The sequence below is a fragment of the Thamnophis sirtalis genome, unplaced genomic scaffold (genome assembly GCF_051295495.1).
Source record: "Thamnophis sirtalis isolate CommonGarterSnake01/CBP01778 unplaced genomic scaffold, rThaSir2_p1.2 scaffold_5, whole genome shotgun sequence".
In the NCBI taxonomy this organism is placed as follows: domain Eukaryota; kingdom Metazoa; phylum Chordata; class Lepidosauria; order Squamata; family Natricidae; genus Thamnophis; species Thamnophis sirtalis.
In genome coordinates, this window is record NW_028261385.1 from 34,241,060 (window position 1) to 34,256,181 (window position 15,122).

Sequence of the window (15,122 nt, forward strand, 5' to 3'; positions counted from 1 at the left end):
TAGAGCTGTATACCTCTCTTCATGCTGTTACTCCATTCACCTGCAACCAGTTTATATCACAGTCTGTGACTTTTGTCATCTATCCTTAGTGCTTCCCAGTGAGATTTCAGTTGAGTAGAAAAGGGCAGTTTGGTTATCCTTGTGTAAAAGTAATCACTGATAATCACACAAAGCATGGCAATGAGAAATAGCTATGCTTGAATTATTAGAGAGAAGGGAAAATGGCTTTATGAAGTTGTAAATGCTCCAACACTGGAAGTTTTTAAGAAGAGATTAGATAAGCATTTGTCTGAGGTGGTATAGGGTTTCCTGCCTAAGCAGGGGGTTGGACTAGAAGACCTCCAAGCATGGCAATGAGAAATAGCTATGCTTGAATTATTAGAGAGAAGGGAAAATGGCTTTATGAAGTTGTAAATGCTCCAACACTGGAAGTTTTTAAGAAGAGATTAGATAAGCATTTGTCTGAGGTGGTATAGGGTTTCCTGCCTAAGCAGGGGGCTGGACTAGAAGACCTCCAAGGTCCCTTCCAACTCTGTTACTCTAAACAAATCTCCACCTCTTTAATTTTAGCCAAATAATGTTCTGTCATTTAAAAACAGTCAGGTGATTGCCAAAAAAAATAATAATAACCAAAAGCAGCTACTTGAGAAAATTTAGGATAGGAATCCCTCAAAAAGAGGATCTCCAAATGATTTCCTTCGTTTTCTCTTCCCTAGTATCTACATTTTTCCTTTGACACCTCAAGTCTATTTCCTCCTCAAAGGAGAAAGAGGCTGTCTTCAGATAGCCACACAGCCCCTGAGAAATTCAGCAGAGAGGGCCAGGGAAGATGCCGTATGGTAGAGAAACATTTCATAAATACTGGAACTGAATTGAAATACCATAAATACCCAAATTAAACAATTACTTGAGACATTAACTCTCCAGTATCGGCCTGCTTTTTATACATAGAAGTAGGAGTAAAGTGGGAGCAGGGTGAGTGAATAGTTGTTTACATTTAAGGAGAATACACAAACCAGCAATACCACCAGAATGGCAATACAAAGAGTCCTTGCTTTATGGCAAGAAATTGAGAATTTCTGTCACTGAGCAAGACAGGTGTTAAGTTAGTTGTGCCCCATTTAATGAACTTTTTTTCCCCATAGTCATTAAGCAAACCACTGGAGTTGTTATGTAATGTATCGTGTGGTGGTTAAGCAAGTCTAGCTACCTCCCATTGACCTTGCTTGTCAGAAGCCGGCTGGGAAGGTTACAAATGGTGATCACATGACTCAGGACAGTAGAACTGTAATAAACACATGCCAGTTGCCAAGCATCCAAATTTTGATCACATGATCATGGAATGCTGCAATGGTCATAAGTGTGAAAAGTGGTTATAAGTCACATTTTTAGTGCCATTGTAACTTTGAATGGTCACTGAATGAATGTTAAGTTGTTAAATCAAGGATTATCTGTACTAATAGCTGGCAGTCACAAGGCTAGTCAACAACCACACTATGCCATGAGGTAGCATTGTTAGGGCTTTCAAAAACAATGGGAAGATCTTTCTCAGGCCCAGGAATGTCTTATTTATCTATTCAAAATATTTCTCAAGTATTTCATTTAGTTGGATTTCAGAGCAATGTGCAAAGGTATAAAAATAAACCAACCTAATAAGAATGCAGTGTAATAAACACCCATTAGAACAAACAAGAACAAAGTCAAGTCTTACAAACTGCAGGGAAGTAGAAGCATCCCTACTGTGCCATGTGCTTTGGCAGTAAATTCCAAAATAATTGTCCTATCAGTATCATATTTGCTTCTTTGGAGTGGGTGCTCTCAGGTTCCCAATCATGCAGTCATGAATTCTTGATTATAGGGAGGATTCTAACCACATCCACAGGTGTGAATGCTAACCCAAGCATTGCTTGAACATAGTTCATTAAATAAGCCATAATTGATTGGCTTCACACAATTCCTTCCTTTGAACTCCTGCCTTAGGCCAGAGTTGGACCAGAAGACCTCTAAGTTTCCTTCCAACTCTGTGTTTATCTGAACTTGCTAAGCTAAACAAATCATGCTTCCTCCCTTAATGGTTTTACAAATAACAATGTGACTTGCATATTCTTCATATTTTAGCATTGCTTCTTTTTCTTCCTTGTTGCAGTCAATATCTCCTTAAGGTAGCCTTGCTCGCCTTTAGTGCTTCCAGCAAGGTTGCATCATTGGGCCTAACAATGCAAGAAAACAAGAAAACAACCTCAAATTTGTAAATTTTTAAGGCATCTTATGTTAATAGTTTTCTGGAATCCAGAGATTACAGGCTGATCTACATATGAATTTTCTAATTGTCTGTACCCACATTCATTTAAACCATATCCTAATACAGGGAGTTATGTGACTATCTCTTCTAAGCTCAATAGCCATATCAGATTTTTCAGTAGTATGTGGTGTCAGTATTCTAAAAAGTAGGCAGGATGAGCTAAATTTAATGTAATTTTAATTGGACTAGAATGACAACATTAATTAAATACAGTTATTGTAAATAGTCTGCCATGTATTTAAAATTGTCCTCTTCTGCAACAAAGCATACCATTTATCGGCAACTTTTTGCTCTGGGGGTAACCTATAACATTTGGAAAGAGAACCAATTTGGTATCTCTCCATCCTGATGCTTTTACCCAGGATATAAGTCACCTGCCCATCCTTTTGTTTCATCAGCATAACATGGATTAGGCTTGTGTTAATATTTTCCATATGGCTAGGTTCTTGCTCTCTGAAATTTGAGTGGTGGATTATACGGCTTAGTTTATATTCTGTAATTGAATCATGCAAGTTGCGGATGGACCAAGGGTGGGTTTCAACCGGTTCACGGCGGTCCCCGCGAACCGGTTGGTCGGCGAACCCGGAAGTAACTTCCGGGAACGGTGAAGGGCCCCACCCGCCCGCCCGCGCTCCTTACTCGGTTTTGACTAGTTCTGCGCTTCCACGCATGAGCAGGACGCATACAGCGCCTGCGTGATCCTCCAGGAGCAGCTGGAGCATCGCACAGACGCTAGTACGCATGCGGGCACTGCACACGTGCACAAGGACGCCGCCGGCCCCGTTCCAACCGAACCGGTTGGAACGGGGCGAGAAACCCACCCCTGGGATGGACTGATTCTTGTGGCATTTCTGGAGAGAGTTCAAATGCTACCCAGGACAGTCTCATCCAAGAGATTTTCTGAAATAAAAAACTTGCAGGAAAATTGGTCTGCCATTTAAGCAGTCTGTTTGGAATGTGACTTTGTTTTTAGAATAAGTAAGGCAGGTCTTAAACTGTCTTGTGGATATAGTAGTCAGTAAGATAGCGGATGTTCTCAAGATGAAACATTAGGGATAAAAAATGTCCTTTTGGTTTTCTTCAGTCATGGGATCAGGCAGCTTGTCTCCCAGTGACCTATGGAGCAATCCCCTCCTAGATTTTGGTTGGCTCCTACCTTGCTAACCATTAAGGCCTTGAAGGTTTGGTTCTTCTCCTTGCAGATCCTGGCCCAGGATGATACCTGAGCCTGTTGCAACTATTCAAGTTGTGAGTATGCACCACCCCACCCTCCACAATATATTTTATTATTTTAGCATTTTCCTTTGTATTGGATCTTTTAAGCTCTTCCAATGCAGTGGCAATATCAATACGTATTGATATTCAAAAATGCTAACTGGTTTTCTTATTAATAGTAATGGAACTGTAGTAACATGCAGCACTTAAAAAAAGAAGGAACAACAGACCGGACAACTGAGGATCTGTCTTGTGATTTTGATGCTACTCCTGATTCACTGTGTGGGTTTTTGTGGGGAAGGAAGGCTATTTTACACTCAGCAATTCAGGGTAACTGCTGTAAATCAAATGAATTAGGAAATAGTGTGGAAAGTCCCACTGCTGTCAATCATCCTTGTGGTTTTCACTTTCAGATTCTTCCATTATTTTCTTCTGTAAATGTGTATTTACAGAGATCATCAAAGTTACTGAACATTTCCAAATAGGCCGAGTTTGGAAGCTACGTAATTTAATAAGCCTCATATAAATTTAGTAACAACCTTGTTTCCTATGCACTTGACATAGTATAAAAGCCATGTTGTTAAACTTTGGTTTAATTAATAAAATTCCATTGGGCTGTCTTGTTCAATGTAATAAAATCATTGGTTTAGACACCAGTGCGACTGAGTTTTCACAGTATGCAAAAACCATATAAGCCACTTCATAGATATTTTACTTAACCTCTGGACAGAAAAACATACAGCTGAAAGGGTTCTATTCATAAGGTAGCATAAGGTAAGGAAAATATTTATCATTCTGGATGGGGGACAAGTTGAGGTACTTGTTAGGTTAAAAATTCATTTCCAAAGAGTTGATCAACTAATTTGTGGATATTGTCTGAAGTCTGACAGTAGCAAATTTTTAAAGACTTCTTTATAGATTTATAAATAATACACACACACGCAGTGTGGATGGCAATAGTATGGAAGTTGTTTGCCAGTGCCTACCACACCAGGCCTAAACTTTGTTTGGCTACTGGATACAGATGTTGCTAGTCAAGTAATGTCACTTGCTAAGGTAGTTAGACAGAACCAATTCACTTTTCCTTGATTTCTAAAATAGTAAATAAAGTCAATTCGGCCGTTTTTTTCATAGCTGTCAGAAAATTGTGTACAGCTGTCCCAAGATTAGCCTCCAATCTCTAAGCTAATATTCAGAAATAGACAGTATGTTAATTATTCTTTAACAAACATGCAAAAAATTACTTATTGATTTTTGCCATAAACATTAAAGCAGCTTTCTGGCATATGGTACCCTCCATGCTAATTGTCTGAAGAGAACTGGATTGGTGTACAGTCTTATGTAAAACATAGATTAACCAAAAATTAAACAAGACAAAGATTAATTGGATACATTAGTAAGCTGGATTTCAGCCCATGTTGTCATTTTGCCTTAAAATTGATGAAAATTACCATGTTTTTAAACCAATGAATTTTACTGAGTTATCAATCCTGTTGGACTTGAGTGTTTGTCCTAGCAAGCACATAAGGGGCCACAGAATAGCATTTTTTAAATGTAATCATTAGTCTTTGATTGTATACTTGCTTCTCTAAGAAGACCCCTTGATGATTTTAATACAATGCAACTCCAAGGAGACATAGGAGATACACTATAATTCTATTAATTCCACTAGGAAGGAAATAATACCAATTCCAGAACTTGTGCCCCCCCCCCTATATTCTGGAAGTGGTAATAATAAATTTTGGATGTTGAGGATTCAGCGTCAATCCTAGCACTTCCTAAAAACACTTCAACATTAAACCTACATTAGCTATCCAGAATAGTTTTTAACACATCATACAGATACAACCTGTACATTTTTTTAAGACAGGAGCAGTCTTAACTTCAGGGATTTATATTTTAGTAGGTGTAACATTAAAAAATATTTCCTGACCAGGTGGTCTTGCTTTCTATACCGAAGCTGATAGATATCCCTATCTTTGCAATATTTATCTATGGTTTCTTCCATCTTTCTTCTCACAACAGAGTCAAGGGAAGAAAGATGGGAAAGATGCACGGTGCATTGTGATTGTAAGAAATAGCAGCTTTCTACCTGGAAGAGTAATGTCTGATATAAGAACGGCATTGTGACTTTTAAGGTCACTTCGTGGGAACTACTTGTAATGGTTTTTTTTTAACTTTCAATTAAACAACAACATCACATACGACTTAGATAGAGGTAGTATTAATTCCCTTTTGATCACATTTAGGTCTGTGGATTTTCTGGGAACTTTTTAACAAGCAAACCCTCCCTAAATCGTGACAGAAATTGGGAGAGGGTCATCTTTGAAATGGGATGAAGTTTGCCTTGTAGTACTTCACTGCTTAATATGGCAGAGCAACCGCCATACAAACAACTGTCAGGACTACAGCGTATGCTTCTGCTTAGTCAAACAAACAAGCTGGGTAACTATGCTTTGAAGAGGCTGTTTCCATATCAGGCCAGGGCATCTGTTTTACGTCAGGGCAAAGCTGCTGTTCTGGCATTGCTCAAACATAATGCATGACCATAATGCATGGTTTTTAAGAACGGTACTGTGGGGGAATAGCTGTTACTGCTAAACCTGCTTAATGAAGTTTCCTTTTTCGTTTAACATTCACCATATTTTTCAGACTATAAGACACATCTATATTTACACCTATATTGGGTGAGTGTGCTAAGCTCTATTTGCGTAAGCCGTGAGCACACATGCAAAACCATCTCTCCTGTCACCACTACCAGTCTGCAGAGATGGAAAGATTGGGGACCTCTACTCTACTGGTTAAGACCATATATGTGTTTGTGTGTGTGTGTGTGTGTATACATACATACATACATACATACATACATACATACATACATACATACATACATACATACATACATACATACATACATATATATATATATATATATATATATATATATATGTTGTATTTGTGCTGATAAATAAATAAAGGGAGACTAGTATAGATCTATTTCAAGCTATTTAGCTCTCATCAGCTAGCCATATAGTTACTAGGATTCGAACCTGGGCTGTATTACTTATTAGGCAGATGTGTTAACCACTAAGCCACAGGCTCTCCTCCTTTATCATATATATATCATATATATATGAAAAAGGAGAATGTCATGCAACTCTTATTTCCCTTTAAAAACATATCTTGATTTCTTCTGGAGCACAAGTAAGCGTAGTCATAAATGACTGTTTGCTATTCTCACAACTAATAAATCCTATATTGCAGAGATCCAGTGCGGCCAGGCACCACAAGCAACTCAGCAATAGGCCAGAACCAATGCAGGGTTAATAATTGTTTCATCTGTACAGAAAAATGGGGGGGGGGGGATGACAACAAAATTCAGTTCCAGCAACCAATCCTTTCAGGAAAGCCATGACAATAAAAATCAGTATAAAGTCAAGCTCTCGGCTATAGAAATTTCATTATGCTTTTTTGCAATATATGAAACCATATTTGCGCAAACGACATTTATTTTTAAAGGAAATGTCTAAAATTTAATTTGGACACTTTGGACAAAATACAATAATTTTCAAACTGTGGCTTGTAGAAACAGTAGAAGCTCCAGTCAAAAGAATTATGCCGCAGGTCTCGTTGACAAAAGAACTTGTGATTATATCAAGAAAGGGGATTTGGGTGTTTAGTCTGCCAGAGTTGGTGGGCTCAGTAGGATGAAAGCTCAATTTATCCCTGCCTGCCTGACCTTGAGCAATATTTTATATGTCCATTGGCTCAGGCATTGTGACAGGAAATGCTACCCAACTCCCAAATTCCATAGAGAAAGTGCTACAGTCAAGATAAGAGTCATACTCATATGGATTCCAGTAAGCAATAACACAAAAAATTATAAGTAATCCACGGCTTTTAAATGTTTTGTCTTATTCTCTTCAGTGGCTGAAGCTATAGTATATACCAATAACTGGAAGAACATATGAAGTTTTTTTTTTAAATGAGAAATTAGTTCTTGGTTTAAGTTCTTAGTAGATTTGAACTTGATGAAAATGTCAGACTTTTAGAAAGCAAATGTACATTTAATACTGTAGTTGGCACAGTATTACAACCCACTCTGTGGATTTTGAATTAGTTTGTAGAACTGTGGATACTTTGAGAACATCCTGGAAGAATTGCTTCGGATTACACATAAAGAAATGCCACTGAGTTAAGGAGTCCATTCATTAAAGGTTTTGTGGTCCTTAAAGCAGCAGCATCTTTTCTGGGTCACACAGGACTGAAAGAAGTTGGGCTGCTTTAATGCATAGCAGGCAGGGCCTGCACATGCATGAAGTCCCAACTATTGGTGAATCATCCTTGATGCATGCATAGCACTATTAATTTCACATGGAACAAATGAAGAGAGGGCCTCAACGGACCATTTCTCCCAGAATGAAATAACTTTAGTGAGGTTAGCATTTTAGGTAGCAAAAATCTAGATGGCCATAGATGTCAATAAAAATATAGCACTGACAATGAGCTTTTAAAACTGATGATGCTTTCTTTCCTAAATTCCTAAGTTCTGAATTCAGCCTTCATTGTTGCAACACCTTTCCCCTTGTTTCACATTCATCACCATGAATTTAGCAATTAACAGTGTAGACAAAAATATGGTCCACCAGTTTATAAATTACCGGCCGTCATAACATTCAGCAGCAGCCATCAGAAATTTCAGCTTATATCAGAATGTACATTCCTATGAAAATTAGTTTTATGCCTAATTTTATTGCACTTTTGTCTGACTATTCTTTTTCTTTCTTTTAAATAGGACTATTCCTTATCCTAGGGTTGATCTTATACCCTGCTGGTTGGGGTTGTCAGAAGGCAACAAGCTATTGTGGACCTTATGCTTCAGCTTATAAACTTGGTGACTGTTCGTTAGGCTGGGCTTTCTACACGGCTATTGGTGGCACAGTCCTGACCTTCATCTGTGCAGTCTTCTCTGCCCAAGCCGAAATCGCCACTTCCAGCGACAAAGTCCAAGAGGAAATTGAAGAGGGGAAAAGCCTGATTTGCCTCCTATAACGCACTCTTCTCCAAACAATTTTTTTTCCCTTATCTCAAAAATAATGGATTTGAAGTAGCTACTTGGACTCTTACAGGAAGAATGAAGACATGCAAGTGTTCCAATAGTCCAACAGCATAGAAGGTTGAAAGGCACTGAAGTCTACAGACAGTATTAAAAAATGTGAAGTAGTGAGAATTCTGACACATGGATATGAAGGAATGCCACAAAGCAAACCTGTTGGCTTTCCAATTACTCTGGAAACAATTATTTCTATTTTGTCTTCACCAAGATGAATGATTATGAAGGAATTTTTTTGAAGAATAACTTGAAATATGTCAGGTTGTTTTCAGTACGTACATTTTAAGACAACATAATCAGGCTCCAGTGTCTAAATGGCAAGCACTACCCTATTAAATTACTCCATAGCACCTTTTCAGAAAGCAGGTCATGAATATTAAAAACACATAGTATTCTGGGTTGTATGCAGTGGCACATGGAAAGAATGTCTTAATAAAAAAGCAAGGCTTCCAGGTGAAACTAGTGAATACAATTTTCTTTTAAGCAGTACTTTAGACACACTGCTCAATACATACCTGAAGCATGGAACTATAACAATTTATGAGGGTAGCTCTGAGAACATAAGCTAAATTACTTTTATTTTCATTACACAGATAAATAGTTCCATTATTTGATTAGTTAATCTGGGTAGATACGTATGTATAGCTATGGGGAAAGTTTAGACTCTTGTATATCTAATACTGAACTCAAGATTTGTCTTCCAAAGGTGTGGGCATCCTCCGCTATTGGTCCAGTTGTAACCAACATCACTACTGGCCCTTTCCAAGTACTACCAGTTGCCTATAAGTCCATTTCAAGTACAACTGGCCATTGTGCTCATCTAACAACAGATACCATGTGCCTAAATTGTGACCATATGTTACTGAATGCCTTTGGGACTTTTTTTAATTGCATCTATAAGTTAAGTGTATTGATAGATTTTTTTTTCCAAAAATGAGCCTTTTGCATTAGTCAAATATGTAAAAATGTTCTGAGAACGCAATGTACTGCACTGCAGTGATGGCTGTAGAAAGAAAAATGATGGGAGAACTAATGCCTAACATCCAGATCCTCAATTTTTAGATTAGCCTTATTAACACTGATATTTAATGTATCTTTTGATAGACAGAAATAATACATTGTAGTCTAAGTTGCCAGGATGAAATAAGCAGACTCTGAATAGTAACTTATTTCTAGCAATATCTTCTAAAATTAAATTTTGAATCTTCAGTGATGAGGAATGTACTGTACTGTCTAACTCAGGATTTTTGTGAATAGCCACTTCTTTAACCACTGCTATAAGTATTCCAAGGAGGCGTTTGTGAATTAACTGTGTACCTGCATGTTTTACAATCTTGTTAATTCATTGAGCACCAACATTGTTCATGAGGGCTTAATCAAGCTCAAATTGCTTTTGCAGTATTGCTGTCATAATACCCCTTGTTCAGAACATGTTTCTCTCACGATAGAACCATGAAAAGGAGACTGAACTGTTCACATTTAAAATAGTTGAATACTGAAATTTGCTAAAGAATTATGTAGACTGATCTGCAATCTGATTATAAAGTATGGTAATAAGCGTGGACCCCAGTATGGGTCCAAAACCATCTTGCCTATTCTGGCAGATTAACTTTCCTAGTTTCAAGTGTAAAATGATAGGATATAAGCCAAATTGTGGCCTAATACTTTTTACAACCAGGTGCTTGAGAAAGCCTTGCTGATCAGCAATCCAAAACAGGGTTGGCGGCTGGGCTATTAGTTAACTCTAATAAATTAAGTTCTAGTATAAAATTCCATTCGGAGCAGAAGAAATATCTATGCTGGAGTAATATGCAATTTATTTTCTCATTGGTACTATAACATTTTTGTGTTGTAGAAATTAATTACTAAGATTGGACTAGAGTCAAAAATTTCAAGAGTATTTTTTAGTGTCATTAAAGATACAGGGCTATTCGTATGTATGTATGTATGTATGTATGTATGTATGTATGTATGTATGCATGCATGCATGCATGCATACCCCCCCACACACATACACAAATGTACCATGGTTTATAGAGTAAAATTTAATTTGATACTGCCGCCACATGAATGTTGTTACATGGGTAATCGTTTTAACTATGATACTTGGGATTGGTAACTGTCACTAAGTGATGCAGACATAAAGTGTAAATGACACATTTTACAAGAGCAGTTCCAGTTGCCATCAATAAGTAGTTAGGCACAGTGTCACGTGATCACCATTTGCCACCTCCTCCCGGTTTCTCTGTTGACTCCGCTTGTGAAGGTCGCAAACGGCAACCACGTGAACGTGGGACTCTGCAACCATAGTAATTGCAAGCTGGGTGACAAGTGCCTAAATCACAAATGTGACCTCATGGATATTGCCACAGCCACAACTGTGAGGTAGTAAGTCTCCTTGTCCAGTGCTGCCATAACTTTGAACAGTCACCAAATGAATGGTCATTAGTCAAGGACTATCTGTAATTACTGTGACTAAGATCAAGTGTACATATACTTCTGTCTAAACATGCACATGACTGACAAGGCACTCTTGATTAAAAATGCATGACCAGCTCTTTAATGTTTTAAATTTCTGCATCCTGAAAAGGCACTTTGGAAATTAGTTGAGAATAGCAGTTAAAGGAGAATACATATTGGCCTCCTGATATGAAAATATTTTTTTTACATTTTTCATTTTCATTGCCTTTCTCTTTTGCTTTTGCACAATCTCAAAATGATTTTGGAATAGAAAAGTTTGAAACAGTTCAGCGGTTTTATAGCGCATTTTAAAAATTAAAGTCTGGGACAATATTCTCACGTTTCCTTCTTTGAATTGGCACCAAAGAAAATCTTATCAGATATTTTGAACAAACAGCTTTTACAAGACAATAGAAGAAGTGATACTTCAGATTATACAGAACATTTATTTTTTTAAAGAAAAGGTACTAATCCCAACAAAACATTATTCTGCATACTTCTCTTCAATCATCTGCAATTTCTTTTTCCAATCCAGGTTCAAAATCTGTATACTGATCTCATACAATGCATTCTCCAACATTTAATTGATTAAAAATCACTCAAGTATATTCAATGATTGTTCAGCAAATTTAAATAAAAAATAAGTTCCAATAGAAGACAGCAGGCTGTATATAAACAAACATTATTTTATACAGGCATCCAGTACTGTATAAGGGAAAATAATATAGGTTGATGTCTATGGGATATCTGTATTATCTATAAACTATCTTCAGAATTTAATCTCATACATTTGTTTACTTACGTCAACCATATGTGTCACTTTTTCAGATCTAAACCTATTGTTTTGGTTGAGTGATAATATCCCAATACATTGTAATCCATTTTAGTAGGAAAACATTGCAATAAAAGTGGAAGATCTTTATAATTATATAAAATGATGGGATTGCTAATAATTTACTTTGTCTCTAATCATCAGCCTCCCTGAAGCTTCTGAGTCTCAGGGTCCCTGGTGTTATGAGGCAGGAATAAAAAGGAAGGGAAACCAGGTAGAAGCAAGCAAGACAGGTGGGCAGTGGGGAGGGAGGTAAGAAAGGAAAATTCACTTTTATTTTTCTAATTCCAATGCATTAACTTGATTCTTTTTTTTCTGAACACTTAGCAAATTATGGTTATTATAACCTTAATGAAATTTCCTCTGCAAAAGTTCTGCCTCTTAATGTTGGAGAATTACAGTTCTTAGCATTGATCTCCTTTTTGAGAAGGATGCTAGCACTTGTAATTCATAGCAAAGTGGAGTATAACAGCTTTTTTACTTTATAAACAAGGTTGAAAACAGAGTAAACAGGGATGCATGCAGACTAGTAAATCTTAGCATATATACTTGGTTTGTTTCCTAATTGTGGCATTGCTTTACAGTACTTAACATTTTAACTACATCACCATCTCCATCTGATGCAGTTACCATAACTGCCTCAGAAACACCCTCAAAATAATTTTTGTGTGGGGCTATATGCACTGTGTTTGATAACTCTTAGTTTTGATTGAAACGTCAGGCAATGAAATCTTATTCATAAACATTGGAACAAGTAGGGCTATCAGGTTGGAGCTATAAAGACAACCACAGATGATAGACGCAGAAAATTTGCTATTTCCATGACCTTCCAGATTTTTATGGTCCAGATACAGTAGCTCTTACAATAACTGATATAGCATGTGCAATATCTACAGTATGGTATTGTACAATATTTCTGATAGATGTAGTAATAATGTTTTTGTATTACTGCCTAGTCGGTAAATTGGGAGTGATATTTCTGGGAAATATATGGCACAATTTAATCAGTTGAATATTCAGTATCACAACTTTAAGTTTATATGCAATATCCCACATACCTTCTGTATTTAAATAATTAGGCCACTATATTCCCAACAAGCAAAAATGTGTGGTTTAAGAAATCTTTTCAGTGTCTCTTCTTTATTTTTTTTAATTAAATATATTTTACAGAATACTATATTAACTTCCCACAATGGCACACATGACTTCTTTTTAATACATTACTTTAAATCAAGAAATGGTTGGTGATTAAACCTGTGTTCAGGCAGCTCAAAATAAAACACTGTGGATGAATCATTTTATAACATTTATTGTGTTATCTTCTGTTGCAATTTTCAAATAATAATAAATTCAAATTATAACATGTATAATATGCAGTAAGGACTTTAAAACCGATTTGAAAGAGTCCAGAATGGCATATCCTTGTGGAATAGGGAAGTTACTGCAATATTATTTAACCATCGCTATAAAATCTTTCTGTGGAGAAAAAAAAGAATGTTGAAAATACAGTGAAACTTTGATTTAACAGTCCAATTGGGGGGAAGGGATGTCTGTTATTCCTAATTGTCCATTAAATCAGAGTATATAATCTGTGGTGACATTATGCAGAGATATAAATTGCACATACTTTACATTATAGTACATCATTTGTGTAACCTTATTAAGCAAATGATATAAAAGCAACATAAGTATATAATGGGAATGTTATCCATAGCATCTGAAGTCTATTGCACTCAGGTCTGTTGAATCAAAACTTTACTGTATTGTAATAAGAGATTTCCAAATCTTTTGAAATCTGGTTATTCCAAGCTTACTCATTTATAGCATTCTGTCTCAATGTGAAAAGTATTCACATATTTAGAAACTCATGCATTGATCAACATTAAAGAGAGAACAGTAAAAAGTCATTTGATGAGCTACAGTGTGCTGTTGGGCTGCATTGCTAATTTAATTTTCTACAATATTAGTAATTCTTTGTCTAATAAACCATAATTAACCCCTGAATGTTGGGTGTCAATTTATTTCTGATTTTGTTACATTAGTACGGTAGTAATTCAATGTTTTGAAAGGTGCCTAAACCGGGAAATCTGTAAAAAAAAAGATGGGGGGGATTAAAATTTCATTAGTTTCTGAGTACAAAAAGAAAGGGTTGTATTTCCACTGTGCCAGATTTTGTCCACAAAAGGTTCTTTCATGATATGTGATGAGCTAACCAGGGCGCTAGATTTCTTTCTTCCAAACAAGGAGACATTTGAAGACAACAATCAGGCAATTCTTTCTTCAGTCACTTTCTTTCTCTGACAGCTGGCGCACAACACCATCTCCAGCATATCATCAGGAGGATCACTGCTGTGCTACTTGGTCATGCTAAGCCAGACTTTTTTAGAAAGTTGGTTTTGTGGGCAAATGCAACCCATGAAACAACGGGACAGCATAAATTTCATAAAATGTTACAACTGCCTATCAAAAAATTGGGTAAAGAACTATAACAGATTCACCTCTTTTCAAATGTTACATGCTAGAAAAGACAAAAGAAAGATTGTAGAATGCCTTTACCAGTTCTCTAAACTTTCTCTTCATAAATTATGTACACATGGCCAACAAATATACATTATTATTCCTTTTATTATGCAGTATTCAAATGAAGGTAAGATACTACCATGACATAATCTTATACACCCTTGGACCCCTGCTTCCTAAAATATTTTTACTTCTTAGGTCAGGTTTTCTATGATTTCCAGTGAAATGCAAACTCTGCATCAATACAGGAAGTTTATGGTCAATTATTATATGGAAGAGAAACCAGTAAGTGCAATAATTAAATAATTTCCATTGCATTTTGATAATCAGAGGAACTTGACACATGAAATACATTTATTCTAAAAAAAGCACTTTAAAAAGTTTTCATTGAACAGTGAAAATGAAACAAGCTATTATTTAGAACTATTCTAGAAAGCTTGAAAGAAACTTACAGTATTATGACACAGTTAGGAGCATCTTTTTATTAATGTACTCTACTGAAAATTACATTTTACATTTTTAATGTCATTTTGCAAGCTATAAATACTTGCTTTAAAAAAATGAATTGAACATCACAAAATGGAGCATGTTTTTCATTGCCTTGGCCATGTATAATTTGGTAGTTACAAATTATACAACAAGCAATGCAAAGGAAATTCATCTGCCATTACTGATTTGCA

General features: G+C 36.3%; 2 protein-coding genes across 3 annotated transcripts in view; one reads left to right on the top strand and one right to left on the bottom strand.

Annotated features, from left to right (window-relative positions):
- The window catches only part of LHFPL2 (LHFPL tetraspan subfamily member 2), a 94,457-nt gene extending 80,531 nt beyond the window's left edge, over positions 1-13,926 (top strand). For both annotated transcript variants that reach the window (XM_087715612.1, XM_087715611.1), the window contains exon 4: positions 8,313-13,926. In XM_087715612.1, the coding sequence (XP_087571738.1) occupies positions 8,313-8,569 (257 nt within the window). In that variant the 3' untranslated portion in view covers positions 8,570-13,926. The remainder of the gene's footprint in view (positions 1-8,312) is intronic.
- The window catches only part of SCAMP1 (secretory carrier membrane protein 1), a 35,032-nt gene continuing 33,125 nt past the window's right edge, over positions 13,216-15,122 (bottom strand). The window contains exon 10 of the mRNA XM_087715610.1: positions 13,216-13,398. Coding sequence (XP_087571736.1) covers positions 13,376-13,398 — 23 coding nt within the window. The 3' untranslated portion in view covers positions 13,216-13,375. The remainder of the gene's footprint in view (positions 13,399-15,122) is intronic.